Here is a 22,097-nt window from a genome sequence, read left to right on the forward strand (position 1 = left end):
ATTTAGTACCAGTCATTTGCGAGAACCGGTACTAAATGGGGCAATTTAGTACCGGTCTAGGGCTCTGCCCGGTACTAAATTGACCATTTAGTACCTGTTGATGGCTCTGCCTGGTACTAAGCTTTCGCCCCTATAAAATGCCCCGTCCCCGGCCGCCATCCTCACCGCCCCCATCCCTGGATTATAAGCTCTGTCAGATAAGAATATGAATTATAAAACAAAAGGCAAAACAAAAGGTAAAAAAGAATAACATTTAGTACCTGTTCGTAAAACCAATCGGTACTAAAGTGCATTGTGTAACAGCGTGATGTAGCTCGCAGTTTAGTACCAGTTTATTTCACTAAATGGCGCATTTAGTACCGATTGGGCTGATCGGTACTAAATGGTGTGGCATTTATTACCAAAGTAGCGGTACCGGGCACCCGCCTGGTACTAAAGGGAGGTTACTAAGCGGTATTAAAGGTCGATCGTCCAGTAGTGGAAACTCCCATTGAGAGTGGCCTTAGTTAAATTTTAGGACTACGAGACAACTCTACTATCATTGCACGGGTTATTATTGCTATGCAACTTGTAATATTCCATTTGTCTATGCTCATAAGCTAAATTTTAGGATTACCGACAATGCTACTAAAATTGTACTCCCTCTCTATCAAAATATTTGTCGCTTTTGACTTTTCCTCAAGATGTTTGACCATTGATCTTATTAAAAAATTTATTACAAATACATAAAAAGATAAGTCAAGCTTATAATACTTTTGATGGTAAAGTAAATCACAAACAAAATGAAAGATACTTGCATAATTTTTTTAATAAGACGAATGGTCAAACGTTATGAGGAAAAGTCAACAACGACAAATATTTCGATATGGAGGTAGTAAAAGTTATTGCTGGTATATAACTCATAGTATTAGTTTTTCTACAGATAAATAATGAAACTATAGAGTTACTATGAGGAACTTAGAAGAGAATCTCCTGATTCCAAGTCACGCAAGGAAATAAATTAAACAAGGAGTTGTGTCCTTTCACTTGTTAAAAGGACTAAAACTAGGGAGACTTAGTCTTTTTATGTAGTCATTACTCTTCCTGACTTCAAAGACTAGCTCGTCATCAACGTTTATAGTCGTTGTTTTTTTTTATCAGGGAATCTATTTATCATTTCGTGCATGAGCGATCATGTGGCCCAAGACGACCTTTGAGAGTCTTGGAGGGACAGAGTGTGAAGCAATTATTAGCAGGTGACGACTGACTCTTCATAATAAGCCTGCTACTTACTAGTAGATCAGCTACGACTTCCGACCATACACCCACCCACCACACACCATGCCACACGCAGCAACCAAATATGGAAGGAGATAGCTAAAAGCTTGAGAGCTTCACTGCAAGGAGATCGATGGATCTCGTGACGGGGGCGATGGGCGCTCTCCCCGCCATGGTTCTGCAGCTGCTCAATGAGGAGTACAAGCTGCAGATCGGCGTGCAGGACAATGTCAAGTCCCTCTCCAAAGAGCTCGAGAGCATGCACGCCGCCCTCTCCATGGTGGCCCGTGTGCCGCCGGAAAAGCTGGACGCCCGATCCAAGCTCTGGGCGCGCGACTTCCGGGAGGCGTCGTATGACATGGAGGACATCCTAGACACCTTCCTAGTCCGTGTCGACGGCGGCCCTAAGCCTGCCGTCCCTGGCAGGGTTCGACGACAACGACGACAACTCTTGAGCAAGATGGCCGAGCTGTTTTGCTTGGGCAAGGTCGTGGCTCGCCATGAGATTGGTACCACGATCGTGGGCTTCATTAAAGATCTCAAAGAAATGGATGAGCGGCATGGCAGGTGCCGTGTTGACCATCTTGCGGTGGCCATACCTGCTGCCGCAGATGACCCTCGGATCTCGGATTTGTACATAGAAGCTTCAGATCTCGTTGGTATCGATGAGCCAAGGGATGCGGTCATTGAGATGCTGGATGACAGGTCAGGCAAGAAGATGAAGATAATCGCCATTTTCGGATCTGGAGGATTGGGAAAGACCACTCTTGCCAAAGCAGCGTATGACAAGGTTAATCTGCAATTTGATTGCTGGGCTTCTGTTAAAGTGGGCCAGAATCCTGATGAAAAGAAAGTCCTTAGGGACATACTCATTGAACTCATTGTCAACGAGGCGGCAAAAGAAGAAACCATTGATCATGATACGAAAGCTATCGTTCATTGGGATAAGAAAAGGTACACCATCGCTGACGGTTTTCGATGCAAGGCAGCTCATAAAACAACTCCGTGAATTCCTCACAGGAAAAAGGTACCTGTTGATTGCTGGCACTATATTTTAATTTATTTTTTTCAGATTTTTTAAACTAGGATGTTTACCCCTAGTAGTTTTAGACATAAGTATTGAAAAGACATATGGGTCTAGTGCATCTTGTGTGGATTAATATGACACGTCTAATTAGTAATTGTAGGAAGTTTTTGTTTTCAATCTACAAAACTGATGCTCATATGTTTTACCTTGTAATGGCAGTTGTAAGATCTCTAGTTTTTCTAGTGTTGCCGAAGAGGACTAACGCGTCCAACTAGAAATAGTGTAGGCATGCATGCTTGTCGTCTACACTAATGCTCTCGAGTTTTTTTTTTTACTGATTCTTGGCTCTTGCATTGTCTATGCATAGGTATTTGATTGTCATAGATGATATTTGGGATACAAATACATGGGAAGTAATAATGAAGCCTGCTTTTGTGGAAAGTAATTGCGGAAGTAGAATAATTGCAACTACTCGTATGTCTGATGTTGCCGAAACAATTGGGGAACCGTATGAAATACAACAACTTTCTGATGATTGCTCCAGAAAGCTACTATCAAAAATAATATTTGGCAGGGAAGACGAACTAGAGAATGATAAAGTGGCTGAGAAAATTATACATAAATGCCACGGTGTACCATTAGCTATTACTTCAATAGCCAGTTTGTTAGCCCCACCAAAACAAAGGCATGAGTGGTCTAATGTGTACGAATCAATTTTTTTGAACTCAATTGGTTCCGAGCCTGACAAAAACCAAAAAGTCGACAACGCGATGAAGATATTATCTTTTAGCTACTATCACCTACCTTGCTATCTAAGAACTTGCATGTTATATCTAAGTGTATTTCCGGAAGATGAGTATGTGGATAAAAACATGTTAATATGGAGGTGGATCGCCGAAGGTCTTGTCCGCAATGAAGAAGGGAAAGGGCTCTTTGAGGTCGGAGATAGCTACTTCCGTCAGCTCATAAACAGAGGCCTGATCCAGCCATCGAAGGACGGATCAGGCATTTTAGGTGGTTGTCATGTCCATGACTTTGTTCTTCGTCTCATCCGTAATTTGTCAAAGGAAGAAAACTTTGTTTCTGTAGTGGATAGTGAGCAACGGTTACTTTCACTTCCAGCAGAATGCAAGGTTCGTCGACTAGCCTTGCAAAATATATCGGACACGGAGGATGGCATTGTTGAAGTTGATCACATGGACATGTCAGTAGTGAGGTCATTTAATGCCATGTATACAAACAAGGTGCCCCCTGTTTCTGGTTTTGAACTTCTGCGTGTGCTAGCTCTAGAATATTGTGGGGTAGAGGAAGGTTATCTTAATCTTATTGGGAAGCTAGGTCATCTGAGGTACCTTGGGCTAACAGGTACCCGAACCAGCAAGCTCCCTGAAGAAGTAGGGTATCTAAAGTTTCTGCAGACACTGATGCTGCATGAAACTGGTATTGAAGAACTACCCAAGAGTCTAGAGCAGCGTACACAATTGATGTGCCTGCGTGGTGATGAGAAAACGAGAGTGCCGGAATGGATCGGCAAGCTGACGTCCCTAGTAGAGCTGCAGATGTACCCTGGTGCTAAGGGGAAGTGCTTTGTGGAGGAGTTGGGCAAGCTGCGACATATCAGGGTGCTGAAGGCTAAGATAAATCTGCAGGATGAAGGAGAAGCGAGAGATTTGCTGGTGTCTTTGAGCAAGCTAGAAGGGGCCGAAATTATAGTCGTCGTGGCGGTGTCAATGATGGGAGTCATTAGGTTGAGTGAAGATGCTATGCAACCCAATCTCGTCCTCAATTGCAAGAATGTCAGTGTCTTGGAATTAAGAGCACTGATTTTCCCAAGGCTGCCGGCGTGCATTAATGCTCAGGATCTTCCCAAGCTGAACAAACTGTGCCTATGTGTGAATGTATTGGAACAGCAGGATATGGAAATCCTCGGGAGGTTTCAACAGCTCTATGATTTGAGCATATCAGGCCCGGTTCCAGATGGTGTTGATAGCATTGTTATCAGAGGAGGCGACGGGTTCCAGAATTTGGCAACTTTAACCAGTAGTGCCAATATAAAATTTGCAGCAGGAGCTATGCCAAGGCTTGAAGCCATCAAGCTGTGGATCAACGCGTATGACGTGATGAATGTTGGGAACCATGTCCTCAACCTTGGGTTGGGGAACATCTACTCGCTTCAGCAAGTCACGGCTATTATAGTCTGCTCGAATTGCTTTCCCGCGGAGGTGGAGGAAATGGAGGCTGCGGTGAATCACGTAGTCGACATCCATCCCAACTGGCCAACGCTTTCAGTGATGAGATATGGTGAAGATGGAATGGCGACAACAGATTCAGGGCTGCTAGATCGATGGAAGATAAAGGTACGGACCTTCTCTGCATGAATTAATGTACTAACTACTCCTTCCATTCAAAATTATAAGTTGTTTTAGTTTTTCTATCTAGGTTCACATATATTATTATGCATCTAGACATACGCTGTATCTCTAGGTGTATATAGCAATTTGGAACGGAGGGAGTAGTAGTTTTAGGGGTGGGCGTGTGCATAAGCTGTACTATACAGTTGTAGCAATGATCTTAATGACCAGTTTCTGCCTTGCAACATCAGGAGCTAGAATTGGGAATACAACTAATCAAACATGTGAACCTTCACACTCGGCTGCTTACTGAGGTAGCAGACAAGCTCGTATACTATGATGATTCGATGGCAGTGCTGCATCCAAATAGCAACAAGATGAAGGAAAAGGTAACCCCACTCAATCCGGTTAACTAATGACTAGTGGTTTCCAATTATGTCCAGTGCTGCCCCGCTCTAGTTTCATTATATGTGTACATACAGTACGGCCTAACCTTTGATGTATTTTAGTGTATATCTGGAATTATACCTTCTAGCCTCTCAGTTTGTTATTTACTCTGCTACTGTTTGTCGGCGCCTTGCTGCAGTTGCAAGCTTTCCAGGACCAATCTTTTGACGGATTTGAGACTGAGATTTATGGACAGATTTTGTGGAGCAGCAAAGACGGTAAATATCGTGACTACCGTCAACAGGTAATTTTTGCACTGCTCGTGGGTAGCTCCCATTACCATACGTACGTTTACGAGTACCTTCTGCGGACTCTTTGCCGTTCACCTTTTCATTCACCATAGTCGTTTTCGCCCTCGTCTTTGCTGCAGAGAGATCGATTCTGGGATCAATATAAAGCAAAAATCCACAACAACCTTCTCTCGTTTCAACCAGATCGTGACGTCCATAGAGTGGTAACTTTACGCTCATGCCTTTCTCCCACTGCTACTATAAGTACGTGGAACTACTAGCCAGTATGATAATCTGCAGTGTTTTTTTTAAAAAAGACTACAACTGTGGATATATATATATATATATATATATATATATATATATATAATATCAACTTGAATTCTTGAATTTGTGATTTACACTACTATGCCTGCTCCACTACTACAAAAAATATTTGGAGGTGCGTCTGATTTTTCTTTTTTTGGTGGAAGAGGAGTTCCCTGGCCCAACAAATTAATGATGGAGCCGCACTTTAACAACCAGTCCACAGCTAAAAATGGGTTTTCAGGCACAAACCATAGGATCAACCAGCCCTGGAAATAGCTCTCATTTCAAGTTACCGGCCTAAACATCATCCATCCCTTGAAATCAGCATTTCTAGGTGAAAGCTGTGGAGAGTACTGCCCCTATAGAAGCACTACTAGAAATATGACCTCTCATCCCTGGTGTTTGTACCGGTCACATTTGGAACCGGTACTAATTCTAGCATTAGTACCGGTTCCAACGGATACTGCGTGGAGCGTGTCCCGAGGACCCCTTTAGTTGGCCGCCATGCATGGAGGAGAAGCTAATGAGTTGGCCGCCACCATGGAGCTTATGGGAAGGGGGGGAGGGAAAGAAATGTGTTAGGGTTTCCATGGACATTTGGGCAGCTTGAGCTGTACATACCATGTGGTGAAGGGTGACCTTTGGATCTCTTCCATAGTAAAGAGTTGGTGGGATTTTATTTGGGCTAAAACCCTACTTCGCTTAGCGTTTAGTATACTTTTACATACGAACTCCGAATTAGATGTTCCTTTTTTGGAAACATAATTATGTACAGACCATCCTTCCTTCTTTCAGGACTACTACAAAGTGTATAGTCTAACTGTATTACTATGTTTATGTTTGACCCACGAACATTTTTTTTTACCCATTTAGTTTTTTACTTTATTTGATCTTTTTGTTGTTTTTCATTCCTAATATATATTTATAGTTATTTAGCCTTATACTATTTGAATTATATTTGTCATTGCACTTCAAACTTCATACAGGCAACACACCCGAGTTTGAGTCTCATTTGCACACTTTAAGTTTTATGCTCCTGCCTGCAGAAGGAGAACATTGCGGCTATGCAAAACATGCTTGATTCGTTCACTGTTGAAATTCGTCGATTGGCCTTACCCTGGGAGAGACTGAAAGCTGAGCTGTGCTTGCCGACGGTACTTCTAATACATCTGCATTGATGCCCTAAACATTTTATTGTGGTGCTCAATTTGAAGTACCAGAGTATTGGTTTTTCTTCCTATTATTTATTTATTTCTCGGTAAAACTTCAGCTGGAGCGTGCAGGGACGGGCAAGTTATGCCAGCTTGGGGAGGTCGTCCCTGCCGTTACACTGGCTGATGAAAAAGGGGAACCAGCAGTGGCTGACACTATGCCAGAATCGATTTAGTGGCACCAGGAAATTAGCGTGCTGGCGGGTGCGATTGGCACCCACCAGCACATAGAATGATCGGGTGGGCGACATAAGACACCCGCCAACACAGGTCACCCCATCTCTGCTGGCGGATGACATAACCACCCGCCAGCAAAGAGATCCAATGTGCTGGCGGGCGACACAAGCCCACCGCCAGCACAGGTCACCCCAGCTGTGCTGGCGGTTGACATAACTACCCGCGAGCACAGTGGTTCACTGTGCTAGCGGGCTACATAAGCCCACCGCCAGTAATACAAATTCTCTCATGTTGGCCAGCTAACTGGTATGTATAGGTACAAGTACCGATTGATGAGGCGGATTAGGATGTGCAAGGATCTGAAGCCCTTGATATATTACCATTTCAAGAATGGCCCTATTGGAAAAGGACCTGGCCGTGGGTTTTGGGCTCCAGTGTGGGAAGTGTGGCTCTTCTTCTTTCATGGTATTGTCCCATTATTGGAGCGCTGGTTGGGTAATCTATTGGCAAGGCAGTTTTAGTGTCGGCATTCGAAGGGAGTAGCCAAAACCATAACAAATCAATGTGTTGAGTCTCATTTTGATTTGGAGTGCAGTTATCTCACTGTGTTGGCGGGCGACATAAGCCCACCGCCAGCACAGGTCACCTAAATGTGATTCTAAATTTTGATTCTAAATTGTTAGGTAATGCGAATCTTGATAATGTGAGATGTTAGATGTTTATTAATTGTGATCTGTAAATGTTAGGTAATGTGATTGTGATTCTAACTGACCCCTTTGCTCATGCTCCTATTTTGCTTTTCTTTCTAAATTGTGATTCTATATATTGTGATCATTTTTTGCTTCAGATGATGGATCAGCATATTGCGGCGCCGGCGGAGACTCCCCAGGCCGCCGGCAGCGAAGTCTGCGAGGTGAGTACCTTCTGTACACAAATTTGGGTTTTTTGGGTGCTGATCATTTTATGCTTGTGATGATGGATCAGGTAAAAGAGCGTAATGTGGTGTTTTACAAGATGTTAGTAAAGATCAGCTATACTGATGACGACCACGATGACGAAGATGCACCGGAGCTAAGTATTCCTGAGGTGAGGATCCTTCCCTTTCAGTTAGGCCATTGCTTTTGATTTTCACATGCTAATTAACCCCTTTAATTGTGAAATGTCAGATTGAACTGAAGGCCGAGGAGCTTCGTATTGCGATCAGGCGCAAGATGAAGGCTGGCCATTTATGTCATGTCGATCTAGATAGGTCTTAGTATTATGAAATACTAGCTAGTTGGACATGGTAACAAGAGTGTGGATCTTGTTTCACACACGTCTGATGGAAGAACAATCTTTTGTGTACTCATGTTGATCGAGTAATTTAGTATTATGAAATACTAGTTGTACTCATGTTTAATTTCTGCAATGTGGAATGTGGTATGTGGAATGTGTATGTGAAATGTATGTTGAATGTGGTATGTGGAATGTGTATGCATGTGAACTAAAGGGAAGAGAGAAGACATATTGTCACAAATATGGCCTTGATAAGCCATTTTGGTTATGATTTTCGTGATTCTATGTCTGAAAAAGTGTTTAGAACATGCATTGAAGGTATTCTAGGTCCTAAGGAAGCAACCATAAGCAAAGAACCGAAGAAATCCAGGATAACATACCATCGGATGTCCCCATGGAACCCAGAATAGCGTCGGATCAAGTATAGGAGGAATTGGTACACTTGCAAAGCAATTCTGTTAAAACGGACCATCAGATGTTCCCATGGCCATATTTCTAGTAGCGTCAGACGAATACTTAGGGGCAGGATTCAAAGGTTAAGAAATCTCTACAGCACGGGATGTTCCCATGCTTGGCCAATAAGAACGTCGGACAAGCATATTTACTTTGATCCTTTCCAGAAAGTTTTGGCCTGAAATACTTCAGCACCGGTTGATCCCATGGAGGCATCTGTTAAAGCTGCAGATGATCTGTTGCTTGCAAAAAAAATTTGAAGTTGTTTAAATACTTGGCAAATGATTTCAAAATTGTTTCAAACTTTTAGACATGAACATAAATGTTATTTAGTGAATTCAAAAAATATTATTTCAAAGATAACACGAATCATGATGAGTAGTTAGTTCTCTGGTCACTATAGGTTGAAACTAACTCTTGAGGTGTTTGAACCAATATAGTGATGAGTGAACTAACTACTCATAATGCTTTGTGCTATCTATGAAATACTATTTTTTAAATTTACTAGACAAGTTTTACGTACATGTGTAAAGGTTTGAAACAATTTTGAAATTATCTGCCACATTATTAAATCATTTTTGAAATCCTTTGAAAGCATTGCGCTGTCGGATGCTAAAGACACCCACCAGCACTACGTCACTGTGCTGGCGGGCGGCGTTGCTACTGCTAGCGCAATGATTTCAAAAAAGTTCCGAAATGATTTAAATAGGTGCAAATGATTTCAAAATTATTTCAAACTTTTACACAGGGACACAAATGTTAGTTAGTAAATTTAAAAAATATTTTTTCATAGATACCATAAATCATAATGGCTAGTTACTTCACTTGTCACTACAGGTTGAAACACCATATAATTAACTCATGAGGTGTTTCAACCTATATGTAAAAAGTCAACTAACTACTCATTATGATTTGTTCTATCTATGAAATACTATTATTTAAGTTGACTAAGTTACATTCATATCCATGTGTAAAAGTTTGAAACAATTTCGAATTCATTTGCCAAGTATTTAACTCATTGATGTTGGTGCTCTGTGCTGGCGGGCCTTAATAAGGCCCACCAGCAATGATGCTCTGTGCTGGTAGGCCTTATTAGCACTCGCCAGTGCTGTGCACTTCGATAACTACACGCCGGCCTGAAAATTTTTGAGCCCTGGCACGAAATCTGAAAACACGCCGTCAGGCTGGCAAAATTTTACGCCGAATAGCCCACTTCTCCCTGTCAGCCCCCCTCGTCGCCTCCTCCGCTGCCCGCGCCCACCTCTGCTCCCCTAGTTGCCGCCTCCGCCATGCCTTCCTCCTCCCCACCGTGACGTCATGCCGCACCGTCATGCCTCCTCCTCGACCGCTGCCGCGCCAGACATCCCCGACACCTCCACGCCGTTGTCTGCCATCCCTATGGCCTCCCTGCTGCAGGAGACTAGCCCCGACGCCTCCGCACCACCATTCACCATCCTCGCGGCCTCCGTGCCGCAGGAGACTCTCCTCGAGGCTTCCGTGCTGCAGCCGGTCGTCCCCGAGGCCGCCACACCGCCGGCCGTCACTGAGCCTCGGTGAGTTTAGATTTCTTGAGTAGTTCTCTAAAAATGTGTCTAGTAGGTTTCGTTCTTCTTCAATTTCAGTATTTCTGAAATTTCGACGTAATTGCTAGTTATGCAATTTCTAGAATTTGAGTACTGTGAGATTAATTATTGAAGTATGTCTACACAAGTGCATTTGTGATCATTTACTCATTAGTTGTGTCATCTTTTTAATTGCAAGTATTATAATTTTGCATATCAAGAGCGACTGAATCCTCCAAGGAGGATTCTGATTCCGACAGCTCATTGGGATACGGGACTCCACCTGAGTAACAACCAAGCCTACCTAGGACTCGCAGGCGTCTAGATGACTTGGACCCTGAATACGATCCAACCACGGATCATTAGGTACCTACATGCAAGCTAGTGATGCGTATGTTGTTCACATAAAGATGGTAAACTCTAACTATTATTTTCTCTATAGAACGATGACCAATCCCTGGAGGATTCGCCTCCACCACGTCATAGAACATCAACTCTGCAGGAAGACGAGGTAGCTACCACTGAGCCTTCGACTGCAACTCCTTCTACTAGTGCTCCAAAAAAATGGACGTGGGAAAAGAGCCCAGAACCAGATCCCTGAGAAAGGTAGTCTGGTCATAGAGGTGCTTGGCGACAAAGGTGAGCCCATTTTACCTAAGGGGATAGCATCTAGGTTTAGAAACATATGTGGAGCTATTGTCAGGGATAAAATGCAAAAATAGATCACACACAGTAACTGGAAGACAGTGCCTGTTGCTACAAATAACGTTTTGTGGGCCACAATGAAAGAAAAATGAGGAATTTGCAAGAAAATTTGCTGAGGGCCTCCTTGGAAGATGTTTCAGGAATTGGAGGTCTAGGCTTAATGTAGACTATGTAAAGGAAGGCAAGGATGCTAGGGTCGACTATGGTAAGATTCTTGCAAAAATGTGGGAGGAGTTCATACAACAGAAGAACATGCTGGAAGCAAGAGCCCTGAGCAAAGAGAACATCAAGAAGGCAATGAAAGCTGTCCGGAACCCACATCGCTTGGGTGCGGGAGGGTATCTTGCCAAGATTGAAGAATGGAGGAAAGAGGAAGAAGAACGGAGGATAGCTAGTTTACCTGATTTGCTAAAAGGCTTAGATGAGCTCAGCAGGAATTGGGTGCTAGCTCGAGAATCGGTTATTAAACCTAATTGCGAAGTTGAGTTTAGATACCCATCAACTGCGGAAATTTTCAAGAGGATGGGACAGCTTGCCGAGTTGCAAAAAAGGGTATTTGGAAGCCAGATAGGGAGAGAGATCTGCTAACCAAAGCAATTAGAACCTCGGAGCACGCTGGCCCTGTGCGAGGTCTGTCATCTACATTGTCCTGGCATAAAGCATTCTCGAATGACCAAGGAAGCTACAAGAAGCGGGAACGATATAAGAGAGACCTTGAGGAGAAGATTAGAGAAATCGCCATGGAGGTCTTCGCCCTCAAGTAGACCAACCCAACAGCATCAGGTGGTCAACAAGAACCAACTATACAGCTTGCCAACACAGCACACGTTGCTCCGAGTAGTGCTGCCTCCATTGCAAATGTGAGGTATCCTATACACGACATAAAAGTGGATATACCATGCAAGTTGGTGCAGCCTATTGGAAGGAAACTAAGTTTTGAGAGGTCGGAACTTGCATGGCAGTAACGGCTCATGTGTTCCCAAAGAAACCGCCGCCAGAATACTCCTGGGTGCAAGTTGTTACGGTGTTGGATGATTCGTGCGAGCTTGACATCCCTATAGATGAGTGGATTGAGGTTCTTTGTGATGCGATGAACTAGTACATACTGTGGCATCACCGAGATATCATCCTGAGTGTTAATTCATCACCAGAAATCTCACTGCCGATCTAAGATGTGCCCATGCTACAGTCACATGAGCAGGTAGCTACCATTGAGGGCGGGCAGCTGAGGGTGCTAACAACTGTGCATGAGAACGAAGAAGTATTCACTGATGAGGATTGGGATAAGATGCTTTCTGGTGATGATCCAACAGTCAGCTAGAGGCAACCATCGTCGTCGTCTCCACCTCCCCAGAGGCAGCCATCTCCACCTTCCGAGAGGGCAGCATTACCTCGTATGCTTAGGTCACATGAGAGAAAAAATCCATCGACAGAAGTCGACAAGTTCATGACTGTAATGAAGACCAAGCCTCATCTTCCTCTATAGCTTACGGCCCCTCTCAGCCAGAGGACATAGATGAAGGCACTAGTTTCTTTGGGCCAGATGCAGTCCCAGAAAAAATATGACCATGGCAAACCATTCACGTATTGGATGGATCTGTCGGGAGGCCCAAGTGAACTCATGAAGCTGCATGGATGGATCATGGCCGCAATGAAAAAAGGCATTCGATCAATCATAGCGTGTGTCCCACAAAAGGTTTTCCTTGCCACTTGGGATTACGAGATTGTGATCGATTTCGAGGATTTGTGGAGACTTTACCGTCATCAACACCTCGACGTCCAGCTCATTGCCGTATGGACCTTGTAAGTCCACATGTACTGCATACATGAGTTTTACATACATAAGTATATATTTTATATGTCTAGTACCTGAGCGACTACCTTTTCTGCAGAAGGCAATGGATTGAGGAAAAATTGGCTATTGGCAAGTTCTCGGTAGCATTCCTTGACCCAGCACGAATTAGCACACTAGAGCACAGCTTCGAACTGAATGAAAGGGTCAAAGTAGAAATGGAAGCAGCAAAGACAATCACTGAAAAAAATGCTATACAGAAGAAGGCCCACAAAGAAGAAAAGCTAAAAGTGGAAAACTACATTTATACAGTTATGAAAGAAAAGGCTCACAAGCAGTGCATCAAGGGGGCTTACAATATTCGGTAAGCTAGCTAGTTCAAATTACTATTTATATACTTGGTGCTAATAATACCATCTATAATATAAATTATTCTAATATCATGCAGAGACCACTGGATTTGCATCTGTATTTACCCCAAGCTTGGAGCTGGAATTATGTTAGACTCTCTCACACATTCCAAGCTTGAAGATTACAATGAATTAATAGGCATTGTACAATAGTAAGACATGCCTTGGAAGTACCTAAATGCACATTGAGATTCTATGCACCTAAGTTGTATTACTAACTCTTGTCTTTATATCCTCAAAGTGTGCACAGCCTTTACGTGAAGGAAGGCGGGGAATGCCCTGATAACAGGAAGAAACGGATGAAAATAAGGATGCATAAACCGGTAAGAACATAAAACTTTGTTTCTTTTCATATAATGTAGACTTGTCATTTATAACAACTCATCATTTTTCTATTTTATTGTAGTGCCACAAGCAACTGCCCGGTACTGCGCTATGCGGATACTACGTGTGCGAGTTCCTCAAAAACAAAGGGATGTACTGGACGAACGCCCCCGAAGACGTAAGTCTCTGTGCTAATAACTTTCTTATAGTAATACATCCTAATCTAAACCTTATTGTATACCTACAGTTGCCTACAATCGAGACTTGCAATTCGGTGCTCGAAGACCAAGGCATCGTCAACATTTGTAGGGACATGGCTCATTTCATCCAAACTAAGATTTGTCATGAGAAAGGACACTTCTTTGATCCAAAAGGCGAGTTGGCGGAGGATGGGTTCGAGCGTCTTCGTGCATGGACGATATAAGTCGTAGAATAGCTCTATTCCATTTGTTGAATTGAATTATTTATTATTCAATTTTGATGAATAATGTGAATAATGCAATTTTTTAGTAATGTGAATTATTTATTATTTAAGTTCGTGCTTGGGAATACATATTTAAATGTGGTAGATAAAAACTGGCAAAAAATATAAAATATAAATAAATAATGGGAAATAATAAATTCAGTGGGAAAATAAATATTCCTGGCAGGTGGCATAACCAACCGCCAGCATAGAATTATGTCGCTTGCCAGCATAGTGGTTCACTGTGCTGGCGGTTGCTTATGCCGCCCGCCAACATAGTGGCTCACTCAGCTGGCGGTTTATTTGCCACCGTTCACTGTGCTGGTGGTTGGTTAGATCGACCTGCAGCACAGTGGTTCACTATGCTGGCAGTTGGTTAGGTTGCGTGCCAGGACAGTGAACCACTGTGCTGGTGGTTGGTTACGTTGCCCGCCAGCAGTGTGAACCACTATAGGTTGCCTGGCAGCACAATGGTGTCTATGCTGGCTCAAAGTTGCTGGCGGGTGCCAGCGCAGTGGTGTTTTACCCACCACTACAAATCGAATTTGACGTAGTGTGATCCAGGGGGGTGGCTGAATCCTCCCCCACCTGCCCCTCCCCTTCCCCCCTCCCCCTACAGGTAGCATCCTCCATTGGAGCAAGGGGAGCTAGGGGGGGGGGGAGAAATGTGAGGGAGGAAGAAGAAGAAGAGAGAGAAGAGGTGGGGGAGAAGAAGAAGAAGAGATAAGCCCCCCTTGGAACTGTCCGCTGGGTCCCCCTCTCGGAACCAGTACACTTGTTGAGTCAATAACCCATGGATTATCAAATCACGCATGCAGCAGGAACGCTGGTAGCTTCGCTTCTTTCTCAGTTAGCACGAAAGCACACTTCCTAATAATCTTGCTTTTACACTGAAGATATGAATACACAGATATGCCATGATTTGTACTGTCTGCGCTTAGTTACATAGTATACAACCACCCTTACACTTCTTCTATCGTTTTTTTAATAGGTTGCCAGCATTCTACGATCTGCTGACAGCAGCAGGGTCAACATGTCCTCCTGAGTTCTTGGTAAATTTATGAAGAGACAGGGAGTAGAGGAGGGGGGGGGGGGGGGGGGGGGGGGGGGGGGAGGGGGAATGTTTTTATTCGTTTCTGATCATTTGGTGATTTCTTCGTACTGCTTTCTGGCATATCGCCTAAAATTTCAGATAAAAAAACTAGCTAGGTCTTTTGAAGCATTTATTTGTTTTGTTGGAATTAAGCAACCCGATAAAAACAAAACAAATGTGTAAAATCCAAAATAGAGCTGTGCTCCCTTTAGAATACATTTTCAATGTTTCTTAGCTGAAGGAGGAAAAGATATAAAATTACAAAAGTGTTTTATTTCTATATTTTAGTGGGTGGGTGGGTAGGGAACTCTGCCTATGCAATTTTATGGTAACACTTATTGTTGCATAGCTGGTCCCAAGCCCACACAAAGGAGGAGAGACTACCTATACCTATGTAGTTGGAGGAGCATGTGATCTTTGAACATACTTATCGTCTGGTTATTATTAGCTTTGTGTTTTCCATTCATGCTCCTTCTGAAGAAAGCAGCATCCAGCTAGTATGAAGGGTCGTTGTTGTAGAGGATGTCTAGTATGTATAGGTGTAAGGGGGTCATGATCGATTGGTCGTCACTCACATACCTATCAGTACAACTTCACTCTTTACCCTTTACTCTAATAACGTGAATTGTTTCTATGGTGTTAGGGATGCCCTAGCTAGCCTGCCGAGTCTGTGGCAAACCATTGTGTGACATGCCATAACGGATCGATAAATCTTGGAACCAATACTCGAAGAGAAAAGCTACAATGATATGTGCACTTGTGGTACAACATTTGGTGTGCTAAGAGCCTTCAACAATAGCGCTGATAATGTTTTAGCCCTGTCAAGGATGAGGTTGTCTCCAGTAGTAAATTTTACATATTGTATTGCAATGTAAGAATGTACTCACATATATGTTTCTTTATAATTTAAAGATCAATTTTGAAAAACACTATTGTATGAGACATTTTAGAGTGATTGAAAAAATAAGAGTCGTCCATCCCAAGAAATTGAAGAGTGGAAATAAAGGAAGTACTGTGAAGTGCCTAAAGAGAAGTATGAAGAAGCAACAATTTGGTGGAACCAAGTACAAAAATAGTGAGAAATTACTATGATGCCCTTTTAATTATATGTTAATATATTTAGTTCTTTTTTGTGGACAAAATAAGAAAGGAAAGTATCTACAAAGTACCACTGGTACTTTAAAACCATTGTAACAAAGCTCGTATTGTAAACGTGAAGTGATTCCGATAAATAAGTAAAAGTACATTTAAATTCTCATTAATTAAATTGCATTCATGAATACATTTATTTTTTATGCAAAAAAGACTAACCACAAAGAAAATGACTAATTCTTTGTGCTGCAATTTCCCTTCACATTTTGTGAATTTCCTTTTACCTAACACACAAGGAAATGAGTAATTTCCATGCACGTTTTTTGAATTTTGCTATGTGTTTTACCTAGTTCAAATGGAAATGAACAATTCCGATTTGTATTTTGTGAATTTTCCTGTGTATCTTACATAATCCACAGGAAAATTAATATTTTCCACGTGCTTTTGGTTATTTCCTTATACTTTCTTTTAAAACCGATAAGTAAAAGCAAATTTTTCTATGGGTTAGTCATTTCCTATGCTTTTTTTAGCGGACAAGGAAAGTACAATTCCCTGTGCATGTCCAAAAACTCACAGGGAAAATGGGTCCACAGAAGAAAATTCCAGTTTCTAGTTTTGTTTGTCTAAGTTTAGCCTATACATTAACTCCCTATTTGAACGAGCTAGGGCTATAATATTTAGCCTTGGGATCCACACATAGTCTTATCAATCACTCAACGTGACTAGCTGGTGATTGATAGGGATGCCAATTCGGCACAGAGCAATTTAGTTAGTCCATGGACATATTTTCAGTTTTCTTGCTAATTTATTTGTAACCAACCGACAAATCATTCCGACTCTCAAAAAGGAATAGTTGTATCATCTTAATCTAGTCACCCTTTAAGCTCTTAGGGCGATGCTGACGGTCTGTTAGTTGCTTTGTATTAGTCACCCTTTAAGTTAGTCTGCAGCGTCAAATCGAGCTCCTGTTGTGCATCAGCAGCCGTCTCCATCCTCGCACGTCCACCGTGGCCTCGCTCCGCCTTGGGTGCTCCTCCGTGCTTGCTCCCAAAATCGATGTCTCCCTTCTCCCTGTTCTAGCAAGCAGCAGCATCAAACGTCATTCTTGAGCAAGCAGCTCCTTTCATTTATCCATCGCAAGTACAAGCAGCTGCATAGTAACCGACGAGCTTCCTGCTACCTGCTCCTCCCCATCCAAGCCCTCCTGCATCTCCCTCACACGTCCCCACAGCAGGCTGAGCTGTAGCAGCTCCAATCAGAGCCAAGCTCCGCCGCGAATCCTTATTGCTCAGCCTCCCTCGGTCGGCACCTCCTTCTCGTGCAGGCCATGCAGGTCTGTGGAGAGCATGGGTGGCGTCAGCACCGTGGGCACGCGTCGACGCGTGGGCTGGTGCGCTGCTTGGATGGCTGGGGCGACGACTAGGGACAGCCTCACCCCGACCTGCCACACGCTTGTGTAACACCCAGTGTTATTAAAATCCTAAAAATTTTATTACAAGGCTAATGGTGAAATTTGGATTAAAAGGAGATATTATGGGCCAAAGTCAAATTTGAGTTAAATTTGACCCAAAAATTCTAATTCAAGATTCAAATTCGGAAAAATTTGACAAAAATATGGAATCAAGCTGTGAAGGTATGTAGAATTCAAAGGAGTGAAGTTTGAAGCCAAATTCAAATTATAAATACCTCAAAAATATAGTTAAAGATGGAATGAATGGAGTTACTATTCATCGTTCGAAAATACGCAAGTCAGGAAATGGAAACAAGTAGCCGACTTTGAATTTAAATTCTGAACAATTTCTCATTCAAGTTGGGAGATATTTTGAATTAAAAGTGGGCTCTAATATATGAATAATCTTTTGGATATGTTTTTTGTCAAGGAAAGATAAGAATTAAAAATTTAAATGAAGCTCAAAGATTGAAAGTTGGGCAGATTTTCACTTGGCTGCTGAAATACCGTCTGAAAAAAGTGACAACTATGCATGTTGGAAATTCGTTTTTGAAGATTTTTTTCATATAAACCTTGAAAGGTTTTTGAACTCAAATGGACTATGAGGATCAGGGAATATATGGAGTATGTTTTTGGCCAAGGAAAAGAAGGACTTCGAATTTTTCTAAGGGCTCAAAGTTGGAAATTTATGCTGTTGACAGGAATTTTGTTTTAAGTCTTAAAGAGCAGTGCTGCTTAGCAATCTCTGGTACAAATTATTGAAAACTCTAGTGTGCAAGAGGTGGGTGATTATGTGCAAAATGGAATCCCTATTATTTGCTAAACAAATATAGGTGGAAGTTGGACAAAACAAAATAAGCTTGAGCATTCAAAATTGAGCCCAAAAAGGAGTAAATGGTTCTGTCAGGTTAACTGACGAAATTGAATCGCTCGATTCAGTTAACAGCCGATTCCAACCTGACTTTGGAGCTCAAAATTCACGATGATATAGTGATTTTCTGGGCCTGTTGTAAATCTATCAAACAAAGTCTATGAGATTCTCTACAAGTTTGCTTCAAGGAAATTTGAGAGTTTGGATTTGAATTTGGGTGAATTTGTGAGCCGAATTCTCAGGGGGGGGGGGGGGGGGGGGGGGGGTGGAGCGAAGTACTGCAAAGCGCCGGCGGTGCAGGCTAGCTGCGCGCCAGCTGGCCGGCCAGCGTGACACCACCGGTTTGGCCGGCGTTCCTGCGCCACCATGTGTCTGCCGCCGCCATGGCTGCCGTAGGCAAGCTTTGTGCTCTGGCCATGGGGAGTTCCAGTTTGGGTGAGCACCCCGCATTTTAGGTCGAGGCAAAGCTGCTGAGCCAGCTGGTTGCCTCCGAGTCGCCGCTGTTGAGACGCGCGCTGCTGGAAAACCTAGCACCGCTGTGCCAACGTACACCTCGCGACGTTCACCGTCGATGCGAAGCCAACCGCCCCTAGAGTACCATCCAAGGGTGTCGCAAGGCTGGTAGAAAGCTCCGTGAAGCTTGTCACCCTTAGGTTGCCGCCGGTGAGCCGCCGCCCATCCTTCTGTCCGCCGCTGATGTGGAAAGCCCCTGCGCAGCCCAGCTCCTTGGACCAAACCGCCACCAGGGGGTGCGTATGACCCTAGGGGATGTAGCCGAGGGAGCCGCGGTCAATGCCGGCCCTCTGTTTTGACCGAGCGGGCTCGCATTGAGAGAAGTATTTTCGGGAGTCAGTGAGAGAAGTATTTTCGGGAGGGGGACTGGATAAAGATAGATTTTCTAGTTTTTAGAAATGGATTTAAATACTTGTTTCACTGTTTAATTCACCACAAATTGTAGAACTGTCCAAAATTAGTGAAACCAATTTTGTTAGGTTTGTTTATTTTTCCTTTATGCATCAAAATTCTTAAACCCTAAGAAAATATAATAAAAATTAGGTATTTATTTAGTACCTTTATTTAAGGTATTTAAGTAAATACTTAACCTTTATTAAATGCATAAAATTTTGAATAATGCTTTATTATTCACAAATTATAATTAATCCCTAGGAACTAAGTTTTGAGATTAGAAAATAATTATAATGCTTTTCCAAAATAAAAGAAAAAGGCTTTAGTTAGGTTAGTTAAACAAAACTAAAATTGTGGGTTAATCTTTATGGGTAGAGTTTTGTTGGCTGGCAACTTTATCATGAGTATACGTTGTATAGTCATTCTTGGCTTGAAACTTTATCATGAAGGAAAGTTGTAAAATCATTTGTTCAAAAAGTTTGCATCTCTAACTCCTGCATACGCTCTATCGTAGAACTTGAAGCTCCTGAAGTGGAATTCGTGGAATTTATCTGAAGATCAATAGAATCCGAGGTGTGTTGAAGTGCTTCTTTTACTGAAGGGTTTTCCGAAGGACTAACATTTGTTGACCCCAGGCAAGCCCCGGAGCATCTACACCTATCTAATTTCAGAAAGTATTATTCATGAGTCCATCTATTGGTTATTTCTTTATGATTGCATTAAGTATAGGAGTTGATTGCAAACCACTCTCGCGCATGATCCTACCTTGTTTAGAGGACATCTTTGCCACCTGTTCAACCTAATTAGTAACTATCCAATGCTTAGTCAAGCTTAGCTACCTTAAAGTAACTTTGGTTACTCAACTCTAAGGTTAAGATGGTCATACATGTTAATCAAGGAAAATGGCCTGAGATTTTGAAGTTGTGGACAGAAGCTAGAGATGGTAGTTCTATCTACTAAGTTAATTTGGTTAAGGCCCATTCATTGACTTAACATTTGATCAAGTGATTTTACCTGGTTGCTTACTGTGTATGGGACCAGCAAAGCCCGGTAGGTTAGTTGGCTCTCTGATCGGGAATATTTCGAACCTGTGCTTGACGTGCTAGAGAATGGCAAGGGCATAGCCTGAAACTCACATGGAGGTCAGACCAGACGTCGGGTTCCATGTGGGGGTGTGTCCCTGGGTTCGGGTAGTCATATTCCCAATCTCTGAGTGCGGCTAATCGAAAGGTAGTTGTGTACAACCCATACAATTGTACATGGCTGGTGGTCGGGTATCTCCTGCAGGATATAACTCGGTCCGGATCACCGCAATTCTCGGTTATGAATGCACTTGATCATCGCTTAAGCATCATAGTGTAATCAAGTTAAATGAGATGCTTTTCCTGAAATTAATATGCTGTATGACTTAGTTCCATCTGGTTGCTAAAATATTTTATTCATCTAGACTGGTTATGTAAAAGCTAAACTGAAATAAAACATAAAACTAAGGTTCCACTTATAGTAAGCTTTTGCTGCAAAATGTGAATCTATCATACAGTATTTGAAAGCTATCTATAATAGTTTCTTGCTAAGTACCCTCGTACTCAGGGGATCCTTTGTTGCTATTTTCAGAAAGTCAGCGACCAATGAAGGAGAAGTCCCGAAGAACTAGAGTATCAACGAGTCTCATGATACTCTAGAACAAAACTTAGGTGTGTAATTATTTTCCACAGACTGGTATTGTGTTTTAAAAACTCTTAGTAATGGTCTAACTTGCATTGTTAAGTTTATTTCAATCTACGGTTTGTAATAATCTGTATCTATTGTATGTATGTAAAAATATAATATTTGTTGATGCTTTCCCATCGTGGAAGCGAGCCTGATGTATGGCTATGGAACATGTCATGGATGTTTTGAAGAGTCCTAGGGACACTCGACGGACTACCGGACTTACACTATTTTAAGTGCGTTTCGGATAATTGCTGTTCTGACAGCAATTAGGCGCACTTAAGCAAATTTAAGTTGGGCAGTTCCGCCACATCTTGCACCTCGATTCAGAATCGGCTGCTGCGCCCCCACCACCGCGGTCCCGCATCGTGGCTCCGCCGCTCGCCAGCCGAGCCGTCCACTCCCCCGCGTTGTGGCCCTGTTGCCGTCTCCGCCGAGTGCCTCGCGAGGCTCGTGGTGAACGCGAGTAGAGGAAGAGAGAGGGTAGAAGAGAGAAGAGAAAGAGGAAGAGGAGGGTAGAAAAGAGAAGAGGTGACCTCATGTTTCCGAAGCTAGAGAACTGCAATCAGCCAAACACATACATCAACTCCATATTTTTCAAGAGTTGGTTGAGTGGAGCACCAAAAGTATGGAGTTGGTGGAATGGAGCTGGAGGTGGAGTGCTGCCAAGCACCCCTAACACTATTTTAGAATTCAAAGCCTGATGTTTGAAAATTGTAGAGCGACTGCTTCTTTGCTTAGTAGATGACACATAGTCGTCAGTCTAAACTCCTATCTTGCAGCGTTAGTCTGTTGGTCAGGTCTCTTAATTTGTATTTGTATATTTGTATTTTGACTTAGTTCATATACTGACCCATCGAATTCTAAATATATGACCACAACTACACATTAATAATAAATGCTGCCAGTTTGCAGCAAGCTTGAAGCAACAAGTTGTCAACGTAGAACTCGATAATGATGAGGTGTTACAAACAATCTTTTC

At 42.7% G+C, this 22,097-nt stretch overlaps 2 protein-coding genes across 8 annotated transcripts; both read left to right on the plus strand.

Annotated features, from left to right (window-relative positions):
- Positions 1 to 1,203: 1,203 nt before the first annotated feature.
- LOC117833093 (disease resistance protein RGA5) lies at positions 1,204 to 8,408 on the plus strand. Of its 7 annotated transcripts, XM_034712477.2 has the most exons (9): positions 1,205 to 2,284; positions 2,652 to 4,641; positions 4,887 to 5,024; positions 5,222 to 5,326; positions 5,453 to 5,536; positions 6,668 to 6,775; positions 7,857 to 7,922; positions 7,994 to 8,095; positions 8,176 to 8,408. In XM_034712477.2, exons 1-9 carry the CDS (start codon positions 2,040 to 2,042, stop codon positions 8,263 to 8,265), a joined length of 2,928 nt encoding a protein of 975 aa, XP_034568368.1. In that variant the 5' UTR covers positions 1,205 to 2,039; the 3' UTR covers positions 8,266 to 8,408. The 7 variants fall into 7 exon arrangements, 3 of the variants coding, with proteins under 3 accessions (XP_034568369.1, XP_034568371.1, XP_034568368.1); XR_004635345.2 differs by lacking the exon at positions 8,176 to 8,408 and having other exon boundaries at positions 1,204 to 2,284; positions 5,453 to 5,576; positions 6,892 to 7,922; positions 7,994 to 8,078; XR_004635343.2 differs by lacking the exon at positions 8,176 to 8,408 and having other exon boundaries at positions 1,204 to 2,284; positions 6,892 to 7,922; positions 7,994 to 8,078.
- Positions 1,412 to 1,979, plus strand: LOC140220334 (putative disease resistance protein At1g50180). The gene is made up of 2 exons (XM_072290355.1): positions 1,412 to 1,916; positions 1,963 to 1,979. Exons 1-2 carry the CDS (start codon positions 1,412 to 1,414, stop codon positions 1,977 to 1,979), a joined length of 522 nt encoding a protein of 173 aa, XP_072146456.1.
- Positions 8,409 to 22,097: the final 13,689 nt, after the last annotated feature.

The sequence above is a fragment of the Setaria viridis genome, chromosome 8 (genome assembly GCF_005286985.2).
Source record: "Setaria viridis chromosome 8, Setaria_viridis_v4.0, whole genome shotgun sequence".
In the NCBI taxonomy this organism is placed as follows: domain Eukaryota; kingdom Viridiplantae; phylum Streptophyta; class Magnoliopsida; order Poales; family Poaceae; genus Setaria; species Setaria viridis.